At 52.6% G+C, this 27624-nt stretch overlaps 1 protein-coding gene across 6 annotated transcripts; it reads right to left on the reverse strand.

Annotated features, from left to right (window-relative positions):
* ADAMTSL2 (ADAMTS like 2) lies at positions 1 to 27624 on the reverse strand. 6 transcript variants are annotated; one of them, XM_059865199.1, is made up of 19 exons: positions 27465 to 27621; positions 25852 to 25963; positions 24852 to 24994; positions 24236 to 24311; positions 23773 to 23875; positions 22010 to 22155; positions 21786 to 21909; positions 20747 to 20827; positions 19439 to 19614; positions 18262 to 18526; positions 17139 to 17487; positions 13247 to 13347; positions 11281 to 11407; positions 7958 to 8171; positions 5501 to 5656; positions 4044 to 4214; positions 3218 to 3394; positions 2187 to 2331; positions 1 to 767 (listed from the first exon to the last, which is right to left on the reverse strand). In XM_059865199.1, the coding sequence occupies exons 2-19, from the start codon at positions 25960 to 25962 to the stop codon at positions 649 to 651; spliced, it is 2784 nt and encodes a 927-aa protein (XP_059721182.1). In that variant the 5' UTR covers position 25963; positions 27465 to 27621; the 3' UTR covers positions 1 to 648. The 6 variants fall into 6 exon arrangements, 5 of the variants coding, with proteins under 5 accessions (XP_059721182.1, XP_059721181.1, XP_059721180.1 ...); XM_059865198.1 differs by having other exon boundaries at positions 17139 to 17520; XM_059865197.1 differs by having other exon boundaries at positions 13247 to 13341; positions 17139 to 17520; positions 18184 to 18526.

Below are 27624 nucleotides of genomic sequence, written 5' to 3' on the forward strand. Positions count from 1 at the left end.
TACCACCATAAATATGACAACTTTATTAAAATATACATATGAGTACAAATTAGGGATTATATGGATAAAGTTCACTGTCTGTAAACAAATATATTAAAAAAGAGCACGTCTTTTTTGTGATATAAAGTGCAGTTATGTTTCCATATTATATACAATATGTCAGCATCAGGGTGGGGTTGTAAGGACTATGAAACTAACATTTGATTATAAGATAAAATTCTCTGAAAAAGTATACACCTACATATTACAAAAAAGGGCTGGAGTTTATTTAACAAACAAGGATCAGCTTCCCACCAGGTTAATTCAGCTAACGAGAGCCTCGGGATAAATCAGGAGAGAGGCACCAAGCCCATTTTGTCAAGGGAAACTTGCACTTCCCAGAGCTCACACCTTCCCCTCACCAACCCCAACCTTGCACTGAGGGAAGGAACAGGACAGGACCTTGGGTGTAGCTGGATTTCAGGGGGGGAATCAAATATACAAGATTTCTGTACAGCTCTGACCCCGGGGGGCTCCCAACGTCCAGCGGCCAGGAGAGGAGTTCTGCCTCAGTGGGGACACACCAACCAGGCCAAAAGCATCCTTGTCAGCAGTGTTTGGGGTGGGAGGGCAGGGGGAGGGAGGAGCCCTGGCTCAGGCAGCTCTGCCCTAGGAGTGGGGGGCACGGCAGGAGCGGCAGCAGGCTTTGCTGTAGTACCAGTGGCTGCACAGGTTCACCTTGATGGCCAAGGCACAGTTGGTTCCTGCCTGGTCCTGGCAGCTGTCATCTGCAGGGAGAGAAAATACACTTCAGCAGGACATGAAGTGCCTGGAAATATGACACAGGTTTGTTTGCTTTGGCAGCAGGTTAAATCCCTGACAGATACAGTGGCTTTTCCTCGGGTGCTGAAGTAATTTGGGGCTGGGGTGGTTGGTTTTTGGTTTAACCTGTGTTAAAGCACTTGGAGGGTGGATTTCTCCCTTATTTTATGTCTCTCCTGCTGTTCCCAGCCCAAGCTAAAATGTTGCTGGAGCTTTATTTGTGCCAGTTTTAGTGCCACTGTCTCGTGGCTGCTGGCAGGTGGGAGCAGGCAGGCACCCTGTCTCCCAGGGCACCATGTCTGAAGGCATGGAAAAGAAAAAGAAAATAAACAATTGGGAGCTCATGAGGTCATTTCCCACCCTACACAGCTCTACACACCACGGGATGAGCAACAACATCAGCCCAGCTGTGGCTGCCACCTCCCTGCCATCCCCTGGAAAGCACCAGGGAGCTTCCCCAGAAATGTCATTGTCACCCTGGGCAAAGGCACGAGCAGGCTGATCTGTTCCTTCACACCTGGCCAGGCTTGGCCAGTCTCACTTGGCCCCTGAAGCTCAATGGGAAACAGAGCTGCCCAGGGACTGCTGCAGCCACCAAGGCACTGAGCTGTCCCCAAGCCAAGGGGACAACTGGTAGGGATTCTCAATTTCTATCCCAAGGAGGCTATTTGAGAAAGGGAATGGAAATCCAGCAGTGCCACATCCAGAGTGAGGGGGAAGTGAGATGCTGGAGAAAGGGATGAGGCTGCTTCAGCACTCTCCCAGCTCCTTCAGTGCAATATTTTGCTTCAAACCCATAGAATTTATACTTTTATATATATATATTTTGCTTCAAATCCATAGGATGCATGAAACCAAGTTGTTCCCAGGGCAAGGTGGCCAAGAAGCAACTCCCAAGCTCCATGGATCCCAAGGGAGTGGGCAGCTGAGAGCACCCAGAGCTGAGCCAGGAGCTGGCCCCAAATCTGTCACCCATTTTCATGCTTTTCTCCCACACTGTCCTTATTCCCAAATCCTATTAAAGGATTAGAACTGTGTGTTTGCTAAAGATCACAGGGACTCTGAGCCAGATAACGAGATACTTACAAATCCCACAGGACACCCCAAGACCAAAAATCATTAAAATAATGGCACAGACAGAACTTCCTCAGCTCTAGCTGGAATCTTACAGAAGCAGCACCCAAATCAGCTCTCCAAGGGCCCCTTTTATCTTCAGGTCAGAGCACGATTCTCCTGAGCTCTCCTCTTAATTTATCTCCAGAAGGAGCCTGTGCATCACTTGGGCACAGAGGGAGAGCAGTCCCTGGCGTCCTCCCTGGGATGATTATCCAAAAGGGGCAGTGCTGCTGGAGGGATCCATGGAAAACCAAGGCTGTGGGGCTCACCTGGGGGCTCTGTGGGGCAGGGCTGCAGGTCACAGGTCTGTTTGCCCACCGGCTTCACCAGCGGGTCGCAGCCCCGCACGATGTCCTTGCCCTGGTAGCACTTCACATCCCGCATCCTCACACCAATCCCGCAGGTTTTTGTGCACTGGGGGACAGAGAGAAAGGGTGAGGCAAGACCCTGCCATGCCAGGGGACTGTTCTGAGTCACAGCCTGCTCACTGGAGATGGTAGGGCAGGAGGAGAATGTCACATCCCCGTGCCACGCCGCTGTCCCCTCGCTCTGTCTTTGCTGCCGGCACCATCAGCCTCCGCCCAGGGTAGGTGGATGTGATCCCATCCCCTGGCTCTGACATCCTCCCTGCTGCTGCTGCCCTTCACAGGGGACCACAAATGAGGTGGCCCAGTCCAGGTGATGCTCTGCAGGACATGGGTGGCCTTGGAACCCCCCAGAGCACCAGGAGTGGGGTTGTGGGGTCTCTGTGCATCCCTGGGGGGGTGTGGAGCCACTGCTGGCCCAGCACTCACTGCCTGCTGCCCTTTGGATGCCTCATGGGGCTGGGATTACAGCAGGGCTGCTTTGGCTAATTATAGGGTTTGCAAGACTAAAAATGAGCTCCTGGAGCTCACATCAGGGAGGCTGCATCCAGGAGGGCTTGGAGGAAGCCCATGGCTTGGACCCTTGGCCACTGAACCCTGGCTGCCTGTTGGGTTGTGCAGGGTGATGGAGCACCCCCAAATTCTGCATCCATGGGGCAGCCACCCTGTGGGCTCCATGCACACCCCCAGCCACACTCCTAGGCAAAAAATAAAGAAAAAAAATAAAGCTACAGCTGGTCCCAAACAGCCCCTCTCAATCCTGCTCTCCCTGAGCACAGACAGCCCCAGCTGCACCATGCAGCAAAACCACTCAGGGTGTTCCCTCAGGGACCACGTCCTGCAGGGACTCACCCACCTCCTGGGGGTTCTGCAGGCAGAGGGACCCTCGGTGCAAAGGGATGGGGCAGCACAGCCCTGGGCCCCCTCCAGCTCACCTCAGACCAGGGGGTGGTGTACCACTTGAAGCAGGGCCTCTCGAAGCACGTGCTCTCCTCCACGGGCTTCTTGGCCACGTCACAGTCAGAGGGGCTGCGGGTCTTGATCTTGCCATTGACAATCTCCAGGCAGAGCACGATCCTCTTCTTCACACCCCGGCCACACGTCGTGTTGCACTGTGGGGTCATGAGCAGGACCTCCTGAGAGCTGCACACCCCATCCTGAGCCCTCTAGGGCACCCCAGAGCACACCTGAGAGCTGCACACCCCATCCTGAGCCCTCTAGGGCACCCCAAAGCACACCTGAGAGCTGTTACCCCATCCTGAGCCCTCTAGGGCACCCCAGAGCACACCTGAGAGCTGTTACCCCATCCTGAGCCCTCTAGGGCACCCCAAAGCACACCTGAGAGCTGCACACTCCATCCTGAGCCCTCTAGGGCACCCCAAAGCACACCTGAGAGCTGTTACCCCATCCTGAGCCCTCTAGGGCACCCCAAAGCACACCTGAGAGCTGTAACCCCATCCTGAGCCCTCTAGGGCACCCCAAAGCACACCTGAGAGCTGTAACCCCATCCTGAGCCCTCTAGGGCACCCCAAAGCACACCTGAGAGCTGTAACCCCATCCTGAGCCCTCTAGGGCACCCCAAAGCACACCTGAGAGCTGTAACCCCATCCTGAGCCCTCTAGGGCACCCCAAAGCACACCTGAGAGCTGCACACTCCATCCTCAGCCTTCTAGGGCACCCCAAAGCACAGGAGCCCCCTGAGGGCTGCACACCCCATCCCACCCTCTCTAGGGCACCCCAAAGCACAGGATCTGCACTTACCCGCTCCCAGTCCTGTGCCAGCCAGTGTGAGGGGCAGTTCTTGTCCCCGCAGGGGTGGATGGCCAGGGGTTTGGTGTCCAGGTTGCACTGGGACTCGGGCACCACGCGCCCGTCGCTGGTTTTGCAGTACACGTGCCGGATCATCCTGCCCTGCCCGCAGCCGCCGCTGCACTGCAACCAGAGCGGGCACTCAGCGCCAGGGATCCCCCCCAGCCCGGCCCACAGCAGGGACAGAGCCCCCACAGCAGGGACAGAGCCCCCACAGCAGGGACAGAGCCCCCACACCCGCCTGCCCCAGATTTCACAGGGGTTTTTGGGGCTTTAAACAGCCACGGGGATGCTCAGCGGATCCTCCGACAGAGATTCCATCGCCACGGAATCCCAGACTGGTTTGGGGTGGGAGAGACATTAAAAATCCTCTGGTTACAACTCCCTGCCATGGGCAGGGACACCTTCTGCTACCCCAGGTTTTTCCAAACCCTGTCCAGGGGTTTGGGAAAGGATAAGTTTATTCTTGGACGCTTCCAGGGATGGATGGGACGTCCACAATTTCTCCGGGCAACCTGTGCCACCCAGCATCTCTCAGGGCAGGCAAAAGGGGAAGCACCACGAGCAGGGTGACTCCCGAAGAGGCCAAGGCAAAGGGGACCAAGGAAGTGGCTGCAAAAATCCAGCCCCCAGTGCCCGGAGCAGCCAGGGCTCCCCGTGCTTCCGTGGCTGCTCTTGCAGAGACTCTCGGTGTTTCCTAGCACTGCTGCTGCCATGGAAACGACTTATTTTTAGCTGATGTGAATGTATCAAAACCTGGGTAAAAATAGCTTGGGATGGAGGGGGTCTCCGGAGCAGAATTGTGCAGGAAGGGAAAAAGCCAGGGGGGGGAGGAAATAAAGAAAGAGAGAGGAAAAAAGAGTAGAAAATAAGGAGGAAAGAAAAATAAGGAAAGGGAGGAAAGGAGGAACGAGAAAAGGTAAAGGGGAGAAAGGGAAAAGAGAAAGGGGGAAAAACAGAGAATAAAAAAAGGGGGAAAAGTTAGATGGTTCAATTTCTGGGCATGGAGCATCAGCATTGCCAAGGAATGCTGTGCAGCAGACAGACAAGAGGATTTTGACACCCACCAAGGCCCTCAGCCAGGTCTCTCCGGGTTTAACCCCTGCTGTACCACATCCCCCCCAAGGCAGGATCCCAGGGGAAGGAACAGGATCCACTGGGATGCTGGAACACCCCCAGTGCCCGAGCCAGGCTGGCTCAGGGTGGCAGTGCTGGCAGAGGAGACCCGAGAGAGCCAAAGCAGCAGAATTATTTGAGGGCAGCTCCCAGCACAGGCTGCCTGGGGGTTTGTTGGGACCCAAGGGCGGGTTTGTTTGATGAGCCCAACCCAAAACCCCCAGGAGCAGCAGGGACGAGCCAGCCTGCGGAGGGACACGACGGCCACTCAGGCGGCCACGGCGGGGTCTCACCGGTCCCCAGTCGGACACTGTCCACTGCCGGTCACACGGTGGCCCCGTGCAGTTCTTCTCGGCCAGGGGCCGGGCGCTGGCATCGCAGAGCTTCTCCTCCTCCGAGCAGCGGATGTCCCTTGTCACCACGCTCCGCTCCCCGCAGCGCGCCGGGCACTGCCGGAGGGGACAGCGACATCACCGGGGCTGCCGGCACCACGGCAGCTGCGGGCTCGGGGTTGGGGTTTTCCCCCTTATTTTAACATAAAAGTCTAAAAGCACGCGCTGGAAATGCACAAATGACTCGCCCAAACCCCCTCAAAAGTTCAGCTGCGTCCTGCCCAGGTGGTGTGCTCTCCAACAGGTGATGCCAGAGGGGGGAAAAGGCTCCAGGAGGGTCAGCTCAGAGCTGAGCAGCTTTAGCTGTCACTTGGAGACAGGGTGAGATCTCCCTTCCCAGGAACAGCCAGCTCCTTTCCACCTCTTTGGAGAGTGTTTTCTCCCTCCCCGACTGCACGACTGAGATTTTTATGCTGTGGATAAATTTGGCACCGTGCAGCCCAGTGACATTATTTAGAACTGGATTTGAGTTACTACAGTCTCACATACACATTACATTTGCTCCATGCATAACGTAAAGCAGGGAAAAGTGTCAACAGCACAGGGCCCAGACACACCGTGCCGAGATGTTAATCCTCAGAGCCCTGAAATGTGCTTTTTTTAATGCCTATTTCCCCAGCCAACTTGGCACCCCACCTCTGATGGGATCCAAAGGAGATTAGCTTTGCTGCTGGCTAAGAACAATCTACTCCAGCACTGTCTCAAGCAATCTGTCCCTGACAAATGCTGGAGGAGAATACACATTTCTGTAAAATAAACCACTCCAGTTTGCTACGCCGGACAAAATAAGGCTGCAGCACGTGCTCAGGGAGCTCCTCTCTACCAGCTGGGAAAGTCAAAACATCCTGCACCACCAGGGAATGCACCAGCCCCTCTGTCAGCTCCAGGGAAATGATGCACACCAGCTTGCAGGGGAATGGAGATGTTTAAATTATGACTAAGATGAGTTTTTGGGAGCTTCCCAGGAGGAAGAGTCATATTCCTCGTGATGCAAACCATGGGGCAGGTTGGCACCCACGGACAGCTCGGCTCAGAGCTCATCTGCTCCTGCTTAGATCAGGTCTGTGCTTGATTTGGGAAGAGGCACCCCGAGGAGGCAGCACTGGTTTGGTTGTTTCCAGGAGTTTGTGTTTGTAAGGGATGTGCTGGAGCACTGTCCGTGCCTGGAAAGGGATTCAGGGGCACAAGCCCTCTCCACAGGTTTTCCCAAGGAAACCAGTGAGCTGGAACCCTCCTCAAACCATCTCCCAGAGGTTTTGGAGACTGACCTAAGGCACAGCTAGGGACAGGTTTTGTTCTGCATGTGGTGCAGAGGGATTGGAGGTGAGGAAGGGATGTTTATAGGGATGTGATTAATGTGGGAGTTGGGATCAGCTTCCTGGCACATTGGGTTCGAAGAGGTTGCCAAGGAAATACTGATGAGGAGATCTGAGCCCTGGGCTCCTGCCCTACCTGTGAGTGACCAATGCCTCCCATCCTAAACAGGAGCCAGGCCTTCATTTTAGGGGGATCAATGATGCTCATTGATCCACATGAATTACTGCAGGCAGTGTATCCTGAGAGGCCAATGGCTGTGGATGGATCAGGATTGATGCCTCAGGGTTTGGCTTTTATATTTTTCAGGTTCTGTGCTGCTTTAGTGTGTGGGTCTGAGCTTCACATCAGGGGATGGTGAGCTCTGTGCACAGAGCAGGGAGACAAAACCATTCCTGCTCCAGCTGGGCACCAAGGACAAATGATCCAAATCTCAGCCCAGGAGCACAAACCCCGTGGGCTGGAGAGAGAAAAACAAGCAGGGTGGGACTGGCTGGGCTAAAGCTGGGCTGGGACAATGAACTGCAAGGTGCAAATGGAGCAGAGCTGATAAAAGCGAGAGACCTCATGACTGGTTGAGCATTTATGGACCATTTTGGTTCATCTCGAGTGCAACCCTGGCTGGGTGCTCTTGTGCTGCCCAAGGTGGATCCATTGAGGAGATCCTTTTAATAAATCCCTACTTTATTCTTTAGCTCCATCTAGCCTCTGTTCTAGGTCACGTGGTGACCTAAAAGAGCATCAGGAATCACAAGGCATCACAATTATCTCCAGCATGCAAATGGGGCAGAGCTTATAAAAGTGAGAGACCCTGTGACCAGTCAAGCATTTTGTGACCATTTTGGTTCATCTTGGGTGCAGCCCTGGCTGAGCCCAGGTGGATCCATTGAGACCTCCTAACAAATCCTTACTTTAACCCTCTCTAACCTCTGTTCTAGCTCACACAGTGACCTAAAAGATCATCAGGAACCACAAAGCATCAGGATAAATTAGAAAAGGGAGCAAAGCCCGGGCTCAGGCGCTGCCCTGGCCAGCAGGACTCACCTCTGACCACTCGGACATCTCCCACTGGGGCCCGCAGGCCGGGTTCTTGCAGACCTTGCGCTCGTCGGGCCGCGCGATGTCGGCCGCCTCGCACAGGTCGCTGTAGACGGAGCTGTCGAAGCCCGGCGAGATCATCTTCCAGCAGCGCACGATGCGGAACTGGAACCCCTCGCCGCACGTCCGCGAGCACTCGCTCCAGCTGCTCGTCTCCCACCTGCGGGGGAAGGCATGGGAAAGGATGGGAAAGGATGGGAAGGGATGGGAAAGGATGGGAGAGGATGGGAAGGCATGGGAGAGGATGGGAAAGGATGGGAGAGGATGGGAGAGGATGGGAGAGGATGGGAGAGGATGGGAGAGGATGGGAGAGGATGGGAGAGGATGGGAGAGGATGGGAGAGGATGGGAGAGGATGGGAGAGGATGGAGAAGCATGGAGAAGCATGGAGAAGCATGGAGAAGCATGGAGAAGCATGGAGAAGCATGGAGAAGCATGGAGAAGCATGGAGAAGCATGGAGAAGCATGGAGAAGCATGGAGAAGCATGGAGAAGCATGGAGAAGCATGGAGAAGCATGGAGAAGCATGGAGAAGCATGGAGAAGCATGGAGAAGCATGGGAAGGCATGGGAAGGCATGGGAAGGCATGGGAAGGCATGGGAAGGCATGGGAAAGGATGGGAAAGGATGGGAAAGGATGGGAAAGGATGGGAAAGGATGGGAAAGGATGGGAAAGGATGGGAAAGGATGGGAAAGGATGGGAAAGGATGGGAAAGGATGGGAAAGGATGGGGAAGGCATGGGGAAGGCATGGGGAAGGCATGGGGAAGGCATGGGGAAGGCATGGGAAAGGCATGGGAAAGGCATGGGAAAGGCATGGGAAAGGCATGGGAAAGGATGGGAAAGGATGGGAAGGCATGGGAAAGGATGGGAAGGCATGGGAAAGGATGGGAGAGGATGGGAGAGGATGGGAGAGGATGGGAGAGGATGGGAGAGGATGGGAGAGGATGGGAGAGGATGGGAGAGGATGGGAGAGGATGGAGAAGCATGGAGAAGCATGGAGAAGCATGGAGAAGCATGGAGAAGCATGGAGAAGCATGGAGAAGCATGGAGAAGCATGGGAAGGCATGGGAAGGCATGGGGAAGGCATGGGGAAGGCATGGGGAAGGCATGGGGAAGGCATGGGAAGGCATGGGGAAGGCATGGGGAAGGCATGGGGAAGGCATGGGGAAGGCATGGGGAAGGCATGGGGAAGGCATGGGGAAGGCATGGGGAAGGCATGGGGAAGGCATGGGGAAGGCATGGGGAAGGCATGGGGAAGGCATGGGGAAGGCATGGGGAAGAAAGGCGATCCCCGTGGCAGGGGGGAATGATGAGGAGGACTCCATGGATATCCGAATTACTAATTAATTACTTTATTATATTGTAGCAGTATCATTCTTTTCTCTGCTTCTCTCACTGCTTCTCTCTGGTCCAGAGAATGTGAATCCCACAGGGCTGGGCAGGGAACAGAGCCCATCACCCCATGGAGCAGCCCATGGGAAAGCCCTGGCTGCAGGGAGTGTGTAACCACATGTCCTCTGAGCAGAGAGAGACAGAGCTGTCCCAGGAAAATCCTGGCAAGCTGTGAGAAGCTGTGGGCAACTCAGAGAAAAGAACTGAAACAATTCTCCTCTCTCTTTCTGTAACCGTTGTTTATAGATATGGCTCTCCAGAGTGTGCTGTTCACAGCTCACCAAGAGTGTGAGAGGTTTTCACTTTGAGACCAACCAAGTCTCACCTCAGCGAGTCACATGATAAAAGTTGCATTACTTTTCATTAATCAGCCTCCTGATTCACCTTCTGAAGCCTGGAGTCTTTCATTCCATCCCTGACTCAACAGCATCAAGGGAGGAGTGAGCTGCAGCCAGGCTGCCAACTCCTGAGAGCTTTTCCCAAGGGATGGGAAGCATCAACATATGTTGGGCTCACCCTACAGCCCCCAGCTGGTGCCTGAAGCTGAAACCAGCTTGTCAGGAGGAAGGGTGGCACAGCAGGGCCTGGCCCAGTGGCCTTGGTGACAAGTGAGCGTTTGTCACCACGGGCTCTGCCAGCACATTTCTCTGTCAGGCTTTTTGCTGGTGTTTAACCTCTCCTTTTTGCCTGCTCAGCTGAAGTACAGGGAGGACATGGCATCCATCACCCTGCAGATGCCAACAGTAATGTCACACAGAGCCCCAGTGGGACACAATTCATGTCCCACCATCAGTCTGACTCTGCTGAGCACAAGTGACAGGCTGGAGGAGCTGGGATCTGCTCCAAGCACTGCCTGTCCTTCCCTGTCCCCTGCCACCTCTGTCCTGACAAGACAGGAGCAGCTTGCAATTCAAGGAAATAACATAAAAGGTCACGTTTTTTACAGTACAGGAATATTACAGCAATTAAAGAACGAGCTGAAAATCAGAATGGATCAGAATTCCCAGCTCCTCTGGAGGTGGGCAACCCCCAGGTCCCCACTGCTGCTGTTCTCCAAGCAGGAGAGCTCCAGCTGCCCCCAGGCCTCATCTGGAGCTCCAGGCACAACAAGCAGCCCTAGGGAGATGTCACACATTTGGAGATGTCATTTAGAGGTGTGATGTAACTTCAGAAGGGAAATGAAACTAAGGACTTCCCCATCCAGATCACACCAAATTAACATTTTTTTCTTTGAAAAGCCCTGCCAGCCCAAGCATCTTCCTGTCTGCCCAAGTGCTGGTGGCTGCCCCATGAGCTCCCAGTTCTCCCCAGCTGAAGTCACTGGTGAATCACAGAGCAGCTCTTCTTCCTCACAGTGCAAGCCCCTGAAGCTGGAACAGCACAGCCATAGGAAGGGACAACTTCAGGAAAGATTAGTGAGAGAATCTAAGCAGAAAAGGCTCCCTAATGCTTGCTTTAAAAAATGAAACAGAGATTCCAGTCCCCGTGGTGCCCTCAGGGTGGGTGCATTCCCTGCAGCAGCACCATTCACCTCCCCACATTTTTCTTGCCTCAGCTGCAGCCTGCCCTGGCTCTCAGCCCTAGCATGAGAGTTTCCAGGAGATCTTCTGCTCCATGTCCTACCTGTCCTCCTTCACAGTCACCTGAGTGCTCTCCAGGAGCCATCCCTGGCGTCACTGGGCTCCTGCTTTGCCCTGTTCTCACCTCCACTCAGGAGGAAACTCTTGCTGCCTCCCAGAGGGAATCAAGGGAGGAGGGGATGGGGGTGCTGTGGGCCATCCCTGCTGCTCCCCAAACCCACACCAACCCTCCCCAAAAAGACATCCAGGGCAGAGGAAGCAGCACAGAGACTGCAGGAGCTCCCTGTGCAGGCAGTACCTTGGCTGGCACTCTCTCCCAGCACAGAACTCATGGATGGGCTCGGGCCGGGTCATGGCATCACAGTAGGTATCGTCCACCTCGATCCCATCGTAGCGAACACACATGGCATATGTGGACATCACTCCTGGGCTCAGAGAGAACACACACACACAGCAGGGTGCTTGGTGAGCTGCACAGCCAAACTCTTTTCTTTTTGTTGTTGTTTTCTTTCTGGTTTTAGCTGCATTTCTCAGAACTTCCTCCCTGTGGAAAGCAGGATGTTGGAGTTCCTGTCCCATGGGATGGGTGCTGCTGGCAGGGAATATCACAGTGGCCACCCCACCAATCTGAGCAGTGTGGTTGAGTTTGGCCAGCTCAGAGGAGGGCATGGCCACCCCTGCCAGGGCTTGCCACCAAAACCAATATATGACTAACACCCTTTTATAGGAAATACTCAGGGCCACGAGTCTGCTCGGCAGACAGCATGGTGGGTGGAGGCGACAGCAAACAGTCCCCAGCCCACTCCATCCCCCACTCTCCCTGGGCATTACACCCCTCCCTTTGCACCAGGTGCTCCCCAGGTGCATGCAGAGCTCCAGGCCAAGGCAGGGATCCCGGGGATTTGGCAAGGAAGGTCCTGCCCCTCCTGCTCCCCCTCCAAGGCAGCAGCAGCCGGTGCCGTCAGAGCGAGACCTTTTCCCCCACAGCCTCCCGTGCCAGAGTAAATGTTGGGAAGGCCATTCTGGGAGCTGGCTGGGGACCAGGAGGCTGCTCTGGCTACAGGTAACAAGAATTGCAGCTCTGGGGAACATATGGTTTACATGAACCTAAAAAAAGATCTACAGCTCTTGACATGGCCTTGCCTCTCTGCGATATGTCAGAGAGAAAAGGCAGCGAGGAAGGAGAAATTTGAGTTAAACCTCTCTCGGCTTGCTGCAAACCAGGGCAGAGCAGGCTGGCTCAGCCAAGGGAGAAATTTGTTCAGAGGGGATCAAAGAAGTCAAAAATGTCCCAGAACACGTGGATGACAGGATCCTGGGGAAAGGGATGGCTCACAAAGCTCCTGCTGCAGGCACGAGGCTGCTGGACCAGAGCAAATGCTCAAAATGTAAAATCCTTGCATTTGATCTTTTGAGATGTCCCTGAGATTGTAAACTCCTCTCTCCCACTCCTTTCCCCCTTTTTAATTCCAGAAGCACTGCAGGCTCTGGATAATTTCAGGGGCAGCACAGACAAGTGCACAACCCACACGCCTGATTCATCCCAAGGGATCCACAGGACCCCCTAACCAAGGGCTGAGGGAGGAGATCAGGTGCCTTGAAGCTTTTCAGAGGACAAAAAGGGAGGAATTAATGCAAAAAGAGGGAATTTCTGCCTGAAGAATAGAGGCTCAGTTTCGATATCCCTGGCATCTCAGTCACTGTTCCAGATTTACACCCTCGCAGCCGAGCTCAGGCTCCAGGGTAGAGGGAGTGGGAGAAACAAAACAAAATCAAAAAGCCAAATGCTATTGTGTTTCCTGCCAGAGCTGAACAATCTTTAAAATTTCTCTCTGCAGGGAAGCAGCTGAGCTTTTCAAACCTCTTGAAGCTGTCAAAAAGATGAGGAAGGGGAAAAAAAAGGAGGCTCAGGACAGGATTGGGGATCCTGCTGAGCCCCAAGGGGGACACAAAGTGATGGGTAGTGAAGGCAGTGCTCAGAGCTTCCCAGAGGGAGGGTGTTTGGAGGAATGATGGACATGCTGGGGCAGCACCTCCTGGTCCTCAACACACCTGAGAGCTCAGTGGGGTTTGCATGCTCAGCCCCCAGCTCCTCTCCCCACCTTTGCACCCGGGCACAGCAGAGCTGGGGTTGTGCTAAAGCAGAGCTCACGAGATCCCCTAAACATCCCCAGCTCCTTCCCATCCCTAACAGACATAAAATGGACTCACACACCAGGTGATTTCAGCAGGTTGTGCAGAATTTGGCTGCTTCTTATAACTACCTGTGGTGCATGTAGAGCTGCAGGGTTCATGGGAGGAAAGCTTCCACCTGTACATGTCAGCAGCACTCACACCTTGGCCCTTTCTTAACTTCAATCTGTTTCTAGCAATAAGCAAACAAAACAAAACAAAACAAAAAAGAAAAGAAAGGGAAAAAAAAAAAAACAAAACAAGAAAAAGGCATTTACAAGGCAAGCAGTGACAGCCCAGGACAGACACACACATCTGGCTGCAGTTCGGTTGGGTTTGGGTTTGGGAGGGGATGTGCTTGGTTTGGCTTTGGTTGGGTTTGGTCGTTCTGATTTTTTGGGAGGTTCGTTTGTTTGAATCAATTTTTAATTTTTTTGAGTTTCACAACATACCTGTCCTGAGCCCCAAGTAGAATCCCCAGCCCGGTTAGAGGCAGAGCTTCCACTGTCTAGAAATAGAGAGAATGGGATAAAAATACCCACAAGTAGAAACAGTTCAGAATTTAACAAAAGTTTGCATTTTCTGCTCAAATACACCTGGCCCTCGGCACACAGTGACTAAAGGTGCAGTATCTCCTCCCCTGTGTCTCCAGGGCTGGGCAAACCCACTCATGCTGCTCAGTGCAGCAGAGATTTTGGCTGCTCCAATCTCCAAAAGCCAGCACAGGGAGTTTCTGAGCTCTCCCCTCAAAGCCCACTGATTTTGCCACTCTGGTTTTTGGTCTGATTTATTTTGCTGGATGTCAAGTGGGGAATTTGCATCTCTCAGCTCCAAGCTGTGCTCAAACACAAAATGCCACGGGGAGAGGAGTAACAGAGTCAGCCTGATGTGAGAAAAAACATTTATCCAAGCAAGAATTGCAGCTGCTCCCCGTGCTGGGAGGGGGGAACACCTCAGGGATACTGCACCTTTACAACAAAAGGCTTCGGTTCTGTTCTCATACCTTTGTCCAAACCCTTGGAACAGCTACACTGGAATAGTGTACAAGGTTGTATCCTCACATCCAGTTGTCTCTGGCCTGGCAGGATATGCAGCTTGTATGATTTCTAGGCAGCAGAAGCTCTGAAATTGCCTTATTTAGTTGTTTGTAAGAAAAAGTTGAGGTCCAGCCTATCAAATCAACCTTTCAAGGGACACTGTTGAGAATCCAGCCGTTTCCCTTCCGACCCACCCTCCTTCCACCGCCAGCACTGAGCCTCCAGAAGGATTAAAAACAACAACAATCTCATTTTCCCTGTTGATTTTGCCTCTGTCAGTTTGGCAGATGGTCACTTCCTGCGCTTGAAATGGAACTGAAATGAATGTGACTTTTTCTTTTTTTTTTGGTGGAAAAATAACAACCTCAGCTCATTGTAAATAGTGTTTTATCTGCCACAGCAGCTCTGCCTGGGGACCCACACCAGCTCCTCATCCCTGCCCTGTGCCATCAGCTGCCACCCAGCCAGGAGAGGACTCACAAATGACACTTGTCATTAAAAACATAGTCAACATCTGCTTTTTGTACTTTAATTTGCCTGGAAATATCACCCAGATCCTCCAGTCTATCCCCTGATCTCTGAGGCACCAAAGTAAACACCAAGTTATCCTGTGACCAGAACTCCTCTGTCTTTAAAAAATCTTCAAAATAGGCTTTATCCCACATCTGAGGACAGTAAATCTTTCAACAGTGTCCCTTTAGTGTGTGTGATCCTAAATAAAGAGCTTCTATGCATGACAAGGTCCCAGGGACAAGATCTTTCCAGAGGAATCAGATATTTGGGCACAGGGCAGCTCATTTCCAGCAAAGACAAAACTGTCACTTTGTTCTCCTCTCAATGCAGACAGCAGCCCATTGTCCAGCAAAACTGGGGGAATTTTCTCTTTTCTTGCTATTTTTCTCTTGATTACAAGCTAAATAATAAAGTCACACATTTGTTTCTTGAGCTTTTAATCTGCTTTTCAAGCAAGATACAGCACCAAAAATTAGCACTATTCCCTTAACTGAGTTCTGGGCTGCTCCTTTTCCCAAAACAGTTCCCACAGCAGAGGAATAACCCTGACAAATGCACACAAAACCACCACAGAACAACATCCACAGCCCCTGGCTCCCATTTCTGTGTTTTATTTTGGTTTTTGTTTCTAAGCAAAGGGGCAAACTCGTGGCTCCTCTTGCAGGCCCAGCCTGAAAGGACCTGAGCATCTCTCAGCCTTTTGGCTGGTGCAAAACTGGTCTGGATATCAATGTTTTGATCTGAAAAGTTTGTATTTTGTTCCAGAGAGAGAAGAGGGGACACTGGATCAAAAACAAGGGAAGAACAGGTGTAATAAGTTGCCAGTGCTGGGTGACATTCCTGCAGGGGTTTAAATCACTGTTGTCAATAGCTGGGCAGCCAAGGACAGTGCAAGGAGCTTTTTAGCACCCCAAAAGCTGCCCTGGAACCACAGTGTTCTGTGACTGTCCTGTAAAAGCCAAGCTCCCTGTACTCCCAGGAGGTAGGGGAACACTGCCCCCATTTCCCAGCTGCTGGGGCAGAGTTTTGGGGTGCTGAGGGCACACGGGGAGTGTGATGGGGAGCCCCAAGGGGCAGGGCAGTCCCTTCCTTGCCGCAGGGCAGGGTAAGGGGAGCTGAGGGCTCTGCCCTCGCTGTCAGAGAGGATGAAATGCTTGCTTTGGCAGCTGAAGGCAGCACTCCCAAGCCAAGCCACGAGGAGAGATGATAGATTCAAGCCCTTGGCAAGGTTTTCATGTTCTTATCATTGGGAGTTTGTTGATCCATTTGGCTGCATGGCCATTTTCTTTAGCACGAGTGTCTTTAGCATAAGGCAGTGGAAGCTGTGGGTAAATCCAGCTAACTCTAACCAGAGGGAGCATCTGCTCAGGGCTTGGCATCTCCTCGAGCTCAGCATCTTATCCTGTCTTTTACAGATCCAGGAGGAGGCTGGGGGATGCACAGTGGGACCCAAATCCACACCTGGTCTGGGACCTGTATACTCCCAAAGTCCCAGTGCCAGCTCAAGCTGTCCAGGGAGTGCTCTGGTGGGTGGCTGACCAGGAGGGAGGGCTAATTGGAGGGCTAATTGCTGCTGTGAGCACTGGCCCCATCTCAGTCCCCATGTGGCCACACTGGGAGTGAGTTCTGGGCTGGGAATCAAGGCTGCTCCCCAGAGAGCCCTGGGCTATCTCAAAAGCTGATAGATACAGGCTTGGGGATCAGCACCTACCCCAAGGCTTCCTTCCACCCTTCCCCAGAGCAAAACCTGCTGCTAAAGCTGCACCAGGCCTTTCTTTACCTCCCCACTTCCACTCAAACCAGCCATCTAAAGGAGTCCTGAGGTGCTGGTCCCAGTATCAACCAATGAGCTTTGGATATTCCTGTCCAGGCTGCTTCTGCAGCTGCTGAGGCAACAAATCCAGGCTTTTCCTGGACCTGCAGTGGAGCTCCTGGTGGCAGGGCCACACCTGGGAGCTGCTGGAAGCATATTCCTGCCATCCCAAGTGAGGAGGATCGTGGGTGGCACTCGACAGGGTGGGTGAAAAGGGGCCAGGACCAACTTCTGCTGCATCAGAACTCGGAGGAAGGGGCTGGGGGATGGGAGCAGGACGTCAAGAGAAGGCAAAAGGAAGAGGCTTCTTCATGGCTGTGGCTCTGACAAGAAGCTGTGCCAGCAGAGAGCAAGGCCCCAGCTGACAAACCTCAGCATGGACTTCAGCATGCCCACCAAGGGGAACATCAAGATTTCCTCTTGCTTAAACACTCTCCTGACTTCCTGCTCCCAAACCTCTGGCCCTTCCTTGCAGGATAACTCCCAAGAGAACATTTCCACCATCCCACCCCCACTTACCTCCTACTTCCAAAGGGGTGGAAACCATGCATTGAGCACAGGGCTTTTACAAGTCAAGAGCATCAACAAAGTGGATTTATTGACTAAAGGCACGTCTCCTACCTTGCTTTGTGGGTTCTGTTCCCCTGAGGGCTGCTCATGGTGACGGTGGCGTTGGAGAAGGGCGTCTCTGCAGAGGTGTTGGTGGCTTTGCCATTGCTCAGCTCCATGAAGGTGCTGTTCACCGAGTAGGTGACGAGGCCGTCGCTGTCCTCGTAGTCCACGTAGAGGCTGTCAAGGGGTGACCCCACCGAGTTGGTTGGGTCTCCCTGGGCGAAGATGCTGTTCATGGTGACGTTGAGCAGCAGCTCCTTGGAGTCCGAGGTCTTGCCCAGCAGCTTGTCCGTGATGGCATTCTCCAGAAGGAACTCCCTGGAGCTGAGCCTGGCCTCGGGCTCTCTGTCGTCATGGTCTGTCTGGTAAGTAGACCTGGTTACGTTTGAATCTAGATTGGAGCCAACAGGGGGGAAACCACAGTGACAACCACAAAATGCATCGAGGCTGGGAGGGAGAAGCAGCCCGGAGCAGCGGGGACGCGCCGGAGCCTGAGCAGCCACACGGGGGGCCAGAGGCAGGGCAGGGGGGGTCTCATGGGGTTCTTAAGGGTGTGCAGCTTTGGGGGGGCTTATCCTGCTGTGGTGTGGCCAGAAGGGAGCTCAGCACCCACCAGCACTGCCCGAAGCAATAGCAGAGGTGAAAGGAAGGTGCTCTCCTGCCCCACAGCCCATGCAGCCATGCTGGGAAGGCACTCCAGGCAGTTTGGGGGTGGGATGCCCAAGGGACTCAAATGGGGGCTTTGGAGGGGCGGGAGGTGATGGGAGGTGTTGTGATGGGGAGTTTTGTGCACCCAGGGCTCCCTCCTGTCCTTGGCATGAGGCAAAGCACAGCAGGGCACCAGCGGGGAGATCTCACCCGGTGTCCCCCCCCCACACGCCCCCACCAGAAACCAGAATCTGAAGGGCAAAGAGGATTTGTGAGCAGAGATGTTTTAAAGAACTTTCCGAGGTTTCCAAAACACAAACCAGCAGAACCACCAGAGGTAGAAACAGAGCATTTCTCAACAAGAGCTCTGAGAAGCAGAACGGTGAGGCCCAAGTCTCCTCCTTACCTTGGGGTTGTTTGCCCTTCAGTTTTGGCTCACAGTCAATTGTTTCTGCTCTTTCATAGACCTCATTGGTTTCCTGACCTTTGCTCAAGTTTAAATCTTCCTCCGTGTCCTGCCTTCCAAACACCTGGTTCTCCAAGTCTATCCTTTCCCTGGAGATTTTCCCAAAATAGGTTGCATTGTGCTGGATAAAGCCCAGTGGCACGTCCCCGTCGAACTCGCGGCTCTCCTCGCTCTCCGACTCAGAGAAGGTGTAGTAGATGGGCTGCAGGTTCTTGGAGTGTGGCTTCCTCAGCAGAGTGTATTCAAACGTGATGGATGGGTTCTTGCCATTTTGATTCCAGACCTAGCAAAGAAATCAAGTTATTCGTGGGTGCAGGGAATTTGTGGCAGGCAAAGCATGGGATTCATGTTGGACCTGACACTTGGGGAGCATCTATTTTGCTGTTTCCAGTCTGTTTTCCTTCACAGTGCCAGCTTCTTCCTGCTGGAGCCCTGCACCATTTTCTAAGGGTTGTTTGGCAGTGCTGCCATGGGGATTAACCCCAGCTCAGGAGCCACAGGTCACACTTCCTCCTTGGCCACTGAGTGACCAGAGGCTTGGGGCAGCCACTTCACAAGACCACCACTTGCAAAGCCACTTTTTGTGGCTTTATGAGGGGCACACCCTCCCCTGCAGCTCCTACACCCCACTGGGGCTGGGGACTCCCAGTGAGACAGCCTCATAGAGGTCTAATGCTTTTTAAGCACCCGAGCAACCATTCCTTCCCCTTCCAGAGGAGCCTGGGGCTACATGGAAGATGTCAGGAGTTGGGCTCTGGCTGGCTGCCCAGAAGAAAATTAAGGGACTTTTCTCCAAATACCTGGTTTTACATGGTTTGCTTGAGAGAGAGAATTGGGGTTTAAGGTTTATGCACTTGTCTAAGCTCTCTGGCCCAGTTTCTTATTTTTGCTTTTCCTGCCAGGTAACTTGGATAAAAATGCCAAGGAGCAGAGGAGAAATCCCCTCACAGTGCCTGAGGCATCTTGTTCCTGCAGAGAGGAGTTACCAAGCCCACATTCACCACTGACAGCCCTGAATCCATGAGCAAATAAATGACACAAATAAAATAGGGTTGGGTAAGGAACTGGCCAGAGTCACTGCTCCCATCCTCTCCTCGTGTGAAACCATGGCAGGACTCTGCTCCCAAGCTCACCCCTTCCTCAATCCAAGGTGGATTTTCTCTTCCCCACCATGAGAAGAGAAGTCACAGCTCACCATTATGTTCAGCCCTTGATTTGTGGGTCCCTGGGCAACAATGTACTCGATGCCAGTCTCGTACACGTCCATGGGCCGGCGGTACTTGAACACCGTGCCTGCAATGTTGAAGTTCTTTGGGCTGTCCACTTTATAGTTCCCATTGAAGAAATAGTACCCAGCTTCATCAGCCACAGCTTCAAAGGAGAGAGAACAGTCAGTGCTGTCATGTGCAAAGCTCTGGATGCACCCCCTGGTGTGTTCAGGGAGTAAAATCAGTGCCACAGCAATAAAAAAAAGAGATTCTCCTACATGGCAATGCATTGGTCACCTGTTTGCAGCACTCACCATGTGAGGACGTGCCCAGAGTTCTGGGCCACGTGTCCCTCCACTTTGCAAAACCCTGGGAATGTGGCTGACACTTGCCCCTAGCTCCTGCCTCCCCCTTGGCACCAGCCCAGCAGGAACACTGAACAGTCCCAGCTCTGCAGAGAGCACTGGCAGGTGGGCAAGGGCAGGAGCTGCCTCCTTGGAGCTGATGTCCCCTGAGCTAGCAGTGGCCCAGGATGCCACTGATGCCCCCTGAGCCAGCCCAGGAACTGACAACCTCATCAAGCCTTTTTCATCCATAGAATCCTCCTAGATTTGCACTGGAAGTGGTCTTGGAGCCCATCTCATCCTGCCATGGGCCAGGACACCTCGACCAAGATGCTCAAAATCTCATCCAGCCTGGCCTTGAACACTTCCAGAGAAGTGACAGCCACCTTCCAGAGGCCACGGGCCTCTGAGGCAGCAAATGTGCTTCTCTTTGGCAAGTCTGGATTTTTCCACACTGCTCCTGAGCAGCTCTGTCACCTCCCCCGTGAGATGGGCGGTCACCAACACTTCAGCAAGGCCACATGTAGGTCACATCCTCATGGTGCTGTAGTCATTGCACATTCCCCAGGCAGGGGAAGGTTGAAGGGATCACCAGAGAGGTGAAGTCACTTGGCCATCTGTGATCCAGCACCAGGGCCTCTGTCACACCCTGCTAAAATAATATTCACCAACATTTTCTGCTTTAAAGCAATCAAAGTGTGGACAAACACAAGCCCAGGTGCTCGGGCTGCAGAGAGGAGCAACACCCTGGCTTGGACAACACGGATGGATTTGCATTGCCTACGGATTTAACTCATGTCTGCAGCAAACACACTCGCTGATCCCTGTGGGTCCCCTCCAACTCAGGATATTCTGTGATTCTACGACAAAACTACATCCAGCTCTGCATTGGAAAAAGCATTAGCCAGCATAGGCATGCATCCTAGGGAAGTACCAAGAGGTTATACACACCCAGAACATCTGCAGACTTTTTCCGTTCCACTATCTGGATATCCCTCGCTCCGGCGGGAATGTGCGTGACCAGGGAATAGCCTACGGATTAACCAGAGGATCTTTGTAACCAGTGATCTGAACCAACCCCTCCTCAGGCAGAGCTGCAAGCTAGCCAACACCCTGGCCTGGACCCACGTTTTTAATGAGCTATGGATTTCAAAGCCCCAGCCCTTCGTGTTTCAGGCTGCAAACAGGAACTTATTGGTGATGGGAAAGAAAAATGTGGGAATTGTGTCCTGGTTTATGGAGGAAAAACACATCCAAGGGGGGAAAGGATCCAGTTCTTACATGCACAAATATCATGTTTATCTAAACTGGTGTAAGAAAATACATCTGCAGATGATTTTATTAGCTAGAGAAGCTGTTGTGTGGTTCAGTATTGATCCCTGTGTTAGCCAGCATTCCAAAAACCCCAGCAGGAGATGGGAGCTGGTTCCTCCTCTGGCTCCCCTTTGCCTAGCACCAGGCAAGGGATGGGACAGGACAAGTCTTCCCACAGCACTGAAGTTCCTGCAGTTTGCTCCATCTCAGAGAGCATTAATCATAATTCCTGAATTAGATTGTTATATTTAGGACGTGTAGGTTCGGCTGCTTTACATCACACTGATTTTTGAAATCCTGGTCTTTCAAGATACTGTTGCTTCCTGTTATTACAAGTCGTTTATTTCTAGTCTTCCTGGGTCATGAGTGTCCTGTTTTTGGCTAAATGACTAAAACAGACTAAAATAGATACCAGCCTCTTGCATAACCCTTTTGCACCACTCATCATCAGAGACCTCTGGTTTCTGACAAACACCACTCAAATTTCTTGGTTTGTTTTGATTTTTTTTAAAGAAGGTTTTCTCTGCCCAAACAAGCGGCATTAACACACATAAAACACATGGGAAAAACTTAAATTGGGCAGTTGGTAAGATCTGAAAGCAATTTACCAAAATAAAAAAGAGTCCATTTTAAACCCAGCCCTCTCAACTCAAGCCCTCAGTCCCCAAAGCCTTACCAAGATGAGAATTTCCTTTCCGGTAACTGCCGGTTACGTGGGTGCAGCTGCTCCCATCTCCTTGGCAAACTCCACATTTATCCAAGGTGTGGGTGGAAAAGAGAATGCCATCACAGCCAATGGGCTAAAAAATGCACAGACAGAGCACTGAGGGTCAGGCAAATCGCACCCACTGAGATTCTCTGAATGCTACGAACGAGATTTTTGCTATAATGTTTAACAACCTCACATTTTCCAGACACGCAAACCCCTCGGAAATCCGTGTATTTGCAGGATGTTCCATCCCTGGCCTGAACCATTAACTGTCTCTGACCGTCCACAGTGGTGCAATGAAGGTCACAGGGCTTGCTAGAAATGTGAACATAGTCATCTAAGGGGAAAGGATATAAAGAGAGATTCAAAAACAGCAGAAACACCACAACTTTCATCCTACCCAAGCCAGCGAATCTCTGCCAAGCTAAACAACAGGAGCACAACTGCAGAGCAGTGAGAGTTCAGAAGTGGCCATCTCTTGTGTTTCAGGATAGGCAGGAGATGGCACTTGGACAGTGTGACAGCCTTTGCTGGAAGAGATGCCCCAGGGATGCCAGGGGCATCACCAGCACCAGCCCAGGCAGGCAGCACTGAGGCAGCAGCACTGCTTTGTGCAAGTACATTACACAAAAACATGCATGTGCACTTAGCAACACTTGACACTTGAGTCAAATTTACACAAATATTGCTGGAAATACATGTGCAAGACTATATGCAAAACCATAGCAGCCCAGAGCATTTTATGATCTATAATTTCTCCATAAACATTCACCCAGGATGGACTTAATTCACCCTTTGCTTTCTGCAGGCAACAACTGGCTGGCAGCACCCACCAGCAAAGTAATCCCACATTTTATAATACCCACAGGAAGCAGATGACAAAATCAAATTTGCATCAGAGCCCCCATGCCAAGTGTTTGTCTCCACCAACTCCTGAGCAATCAGAGACCCACTGGCCTGCACTCCCAAGCAAGGCAGCATCAGTGTCAAAATATTCTGCTGCAAGTCCCCCAGGAGCCACATGAACGCCTGCTCAAACAAAAAAACAACTCCTGCAACCTCTCTGGTGAGTCAGCTTGAACAGCAAATGTGTTTAAGGAAATTGTCACCTTCAAGGGACAAAAGCCAGCAAGGAGAAATAGCTCATGGACCAAGTTCTACCTCGCTGACCCTGCAAAGGCTGGAGAGCCAGGGGCTTGGCACACAGGGAAATTGATTTGATGAAGATAATTGTTCTTGGGTGTGTACAGAGACCCCTAAAACAAAGTTTGCAGGAGATCCCATCTCTATTTTTAGGCACTCAAATGAATCTAAAGATGGATCTGATCCCATCTCTATTTTTAGGTATCCAAGTGAATCTGAGGAACCTGAGCTCAGGAGCCTCCTCAGGAGAAGGGTCCTGGCTGCCCAGCAGCTCTAAAGCTCATCCATGGCTTGTGTTTAATGCCTGATTTTGATGGGAGTTCAGTGCCTAAAAGTTCAATAAAAGCTCAGTTTCTGAGTCCAAGCTGTTTCTGCAGTCACCCCAGATGACCAAAGTGGCCAACTGCATCTCGGTGACATTTGACAGAGCACACAGAGGGCGTGGGAGAGACCAAATATCACTGAAACAGCACAGCCAGCAATGGCCTTGGCTCAAAGGACACTTGTCATGGTGAGCCTGACTGTCCCTGCCAGCACAGCCCTCACATCTCCTGCTCCCACATCCTCCTGCAGCCTCTGGTCCCTGGGAGCTGTGACCAACACAGGCTACAGACATGAATTCATGTTGTTATTTAATTTTCAAGCTACCCTGCAGCTGCCAAACAAGCCTTTGAACTCAGGAGACAGCTGATTGTGCCTCTGAAAAACCACTTTAAAACAGCAGAGGAGGAGCCTTCCTGCGGGCTGTAGCATCATAACTATCAAAATATTTGGCTGAGCATTATGAAACACACAAAGAATGTCTTGTTACCAGGATATAAAGGTTTCCATTGATAGGTTCTGCCATTGTACACGTGGGAGTTAAATGATGAGCACTGCTCCTCTCGAAAGCTCCTTCCGTTCACGGGGCACTCCTAGAATGGGATACATTAACATCCTGACGGAAACAAAGCGCGGGAAAGGTTTCTGGCACATCACCACCAGCTGCAAGGAGTGTTTCCATCACCTTCCCCAGCCAGGCCACATCCTCCTCCTCCTCCTCCTCTTCCTCCCCCCACTGCAGGAACCCCCTGGGAATTGTTGCCAGAGCCAGTCTCTGGTTTTTATGGCAAAATGCCCAAAGGCCAGACACTGGTGGTGGGCACCAAAGAAGGGAAATCCCAGCTGGCTGGAGGGGTAGGAGGATGACAGCTACAGGACAAATGGTGTCCCCTCTGCAAGGAACCCAGGAATGCCACACATGACTTTCCCAACAAGACAAAGGATATCCTTACTTGGACTTTGCAGAGCTGGTATCTTTTGGATGTTCCAGTGCAAGTTTTATTAGCCAGCCCACTCACTGACTTCCTTCTGAATAAGGAAATGGTGGTTAGATGGGGGGCACAGATCATTTTCCCTTGTTTAAATATATTTGCTCTCTGTAAGGTCGGTGGCCACACAGCAGAGCCACACAGAGATCTGTTCCTGGAGCAGGTAGCAAAGGTCTCCTGCACCACCAACTATTCCAGGAGGTATCATGGGGTGAGGGCCTGGGGACGAGGTTTACAAAGGGTTTTTTGACAACCACGCTGCCCAGAGAGGGCAGAGCCAGGCACAAAGCAGATGGAACCAGTGGGTCCCCAGCCAGCCCTGCTCCAGGTGCCCCAAAGCCTGGAGAACAGGCTCACTCTGTGCCTGCTGCCCCTCTGCACCAAGCCCTGCTGCAGAAACTGCAGGGCCAGCACAGGAATCCCTCAGCTGCTGCTCCTGGCAGGGATGCCCAAAGCTCAGGAAATCCCCTCCTGCTCCAGCAGGGTTTGCCCAGACACATTTCCATCAGTGCTTCTGTCTGCGTGGTGACCTCTGGGGTCAGGCAGCTGCAGAGCCCCTCCCCAGCCCGTGGAGCAGTACCTCTGCCTCAGGCAGTGCCTCTCCTGGGATTTCACACCTCCCCCACAGGTCCTGGTGCACGCTGTCCACTTGGTCCACTCTCCCCACCAGTAAGCAGTGACATCTGACCCCTCCTCCAGGCTGTTGGACGTCTGTGTCAGGTCCTGCTGGGAGCACAGGGGAAGAAGGAGAAGCAGGAGTCACATCCAAACCTCAGAGCCGGTGTGGGGACACTGAGGGCAGCCCTCCCCTCCCAGCCTGCCCCACTCGACCCAGGCATTGCCTTCTCCAGTTGAGGTCAAGCCTGAGGTTTCCATCCCTGCATTCTTGCAATTGTGTTTTCATTACAAAATTGGAATGAAGTGGCAATATTTGGGATTCCTCAGGAAAGGAAATTCTCATTGTTTCACTCAGTTGGCAAAACCGAGCTCCCAAACAGCCCTAAACTCTGTGAGACTCTTGGTGCTCTCTGACTCTTGCTCCACAGAGAATTCAGGGAGCTGCAGAGTCAGCTGCAGCTGGAAGCTCCACTGGAAGCTTCAACAAACCCTTGCAAAACCCCTCTGCAGCAGCAGAGCAGGTCAGTGGGTGCCAGGGGGTGCCAGCAGGGTGCAGGAGCCTGTGTCCTCTCTCTGCAAGCACAGGTTTGTCACTTCAGGAGTGTCCCTGACACCCCCAACTCCTACCCCTGTTGTGACCGTGCATCAGAGGGCAGAGGAACTGCAAATATTTCATGGAAAGTAAATGAAAGCTCAGCCAGTGCAGGGAGCAAGGAGTGATGCTCACCCAAGAGCAGGGCACGGCCCTTCAGAGTCCCTGAAATGCTCTGTGAATGCTCTTAGCCATGGTAGGCACAACTTAGGTTAAGCCCAGACTAAAGAGTGAAGGCAAGTCAGAAGCCCTCACAATTTTTGGAGACCTGGTGCATGCACAGAGAAGCTCTGCCAGCCCAGGGGGTTCCCATCCCAGACACCAGAGCATTTTAAATCCCAGAGAGCCCCCAAAAACCTGACAGCCTTACCTGAGCTATGACAAAGACAACGTTGCCCACGAGAAGAAGGGCCAGGGTGCCTTTCAGCTGCAACTGAGCACTGATGGAGATGCTGCTCCACCTCCACTTGGATATCTTCATCCTAGAAAGCAACCAAGCACTGCACTAAGCACAGCTCCCACCCAGCCCCATGCCCAGCAGCAGGACCTGCTTTGCCTGGGTTCCAGAGCTCTGCTCCAGCATTCCTGCTCAGCTCGGTGACACCGACCAGCAGGGACTGCAGGGACCTGAGCCTGAAGTTTCATTTAATTAATAGCAGCATGAACATGGTAAAGGTTTGCTTCCCAGCTCGGTTTTTATCTGTCAAACCACAACTTTGCACTGGTTTCCAGTGGCTGTGCCTGACACTGCTCCAAGGCTGCCTTGGAATAGAGCCTGGCTCACACCGAAGCACAGTGAGTAGCCAGAAGTGTTCCTGGATCTATAAAAGCAGGGCATTTAAATATCCCCATTTACAGGACTACTCCTGGAAGAATGAGATGAAAAGCTTCAAAAACAACAACAAAAAAAAATGCAATTAACCGGTATTATTCCTCCTTTTTTCATTTATTCCACTCCAATTCCCCTCGGTTCCCAGGGAAGATGCCTTTTCTTATAGAAAAGACACGACCCACAATTAAAGAGCAGAAATGAACTATCCCAAGTGTCAGCCTTTCATCTCTTTCTCCATCTGCCTCATGAAAGAGAATAACCCAGAATGGCATTTTCTTAAATAAAACCCAGCTCCAAACCACAATACGTTTTATTGTGAACCTCCCTGCAAGAGCCAGAAAGGAGCAGGTTTCAGGAAATCATGCTTCCAGGCAATCAAAGCAGCTCATGTCTGTGAGGAAAAAGAAAAAAAAAAATCCTCCCCTAAGCTAATTTCCCTTGAAAAGCAGTTAGGCAGTATCTTTGGGAAGCAGGGGGGTGGGAGAGGTGCTGCTCCTGGGGAGAGAGGGCAGGACTGCAGACCTGCAATATAAAGAGCTTCTTTCCTACTCATTTTTGTTTGGTTTTTTTTCCTCCTTGCAAAGGTTTTTGTAGCGGTTTTGAAATCGCGGAATTGCCGGCAACACCAGCCCCGCTTTGCTGTCTGGCTTAGAAAAATTACCAGAGGGTTTCCAGGTGCCCAAATCCGCTCTGCAATCGCCCTGGGGGAGAGGTGCAGCATGCTAAAGAGACTTTCCAAGAGGCAGATCCATTGATTAATGGGAGCCCAGAGCGCTTGGCCGGGGATCCCGAGGACAGGTGGCTGAGCCTTGCCTTACACTTGGTTCTCATTAAGGCTCCCAGACACTCCTGACTCCAAGCCAATACCAGAGCGCGCTCGGAGTTTATCCTACAGGCTGCGGGGCTGCGTGCTTAAATGAAGGGAAAATTAAGAAAGGGGGGAGGGATGTCGCGGAGCAGCATCGCGGAGCCGGTAGCGGGGCAGCCCCGCGCGGGCGGCGGGAGGGCGATGCGGGGCGGGGATGCGGAGCCGGGATGCGGGGCTCCATCTCCGCGGAGCGGGCAGCGGGCGAGGGATGGGACGGACGGGACAGGATGGGACAGGACGGGATGGGACAGGACAGGACGGGACAGGACGGGACGAGCCGTACCTGGCGGCGGCGGGGCCGGGCAGGACGATGCTCCGGGGCCGGGCGGGAGCGGCGGCGGCGGCGGCGCGGAGCGGAGCAGCGGCGGCCCCAGACGCTCCCTCCCTCCTTCTCCCTCTCCGACTTCAAAGGGCAGCCAAAAGCGCCGGGGCTTCCAGCGAGG

Source organism: Haemorhous mexicanus, chromosome 21 (genome assembly GCF_027477595.1).
Source record: "Haemorhous mexicanus isolate bHaeMex1 chromosome 21, bHaeMex1.pri, whole genome shotgun sequence".
NCBI classification, from domain to species: domain Eukaryota; kingdom Metazoa; phylum Chordata; class Aves; order Passeriformes; family Fringillidae; genus Haemorhous; species Haemorhous mexicanus.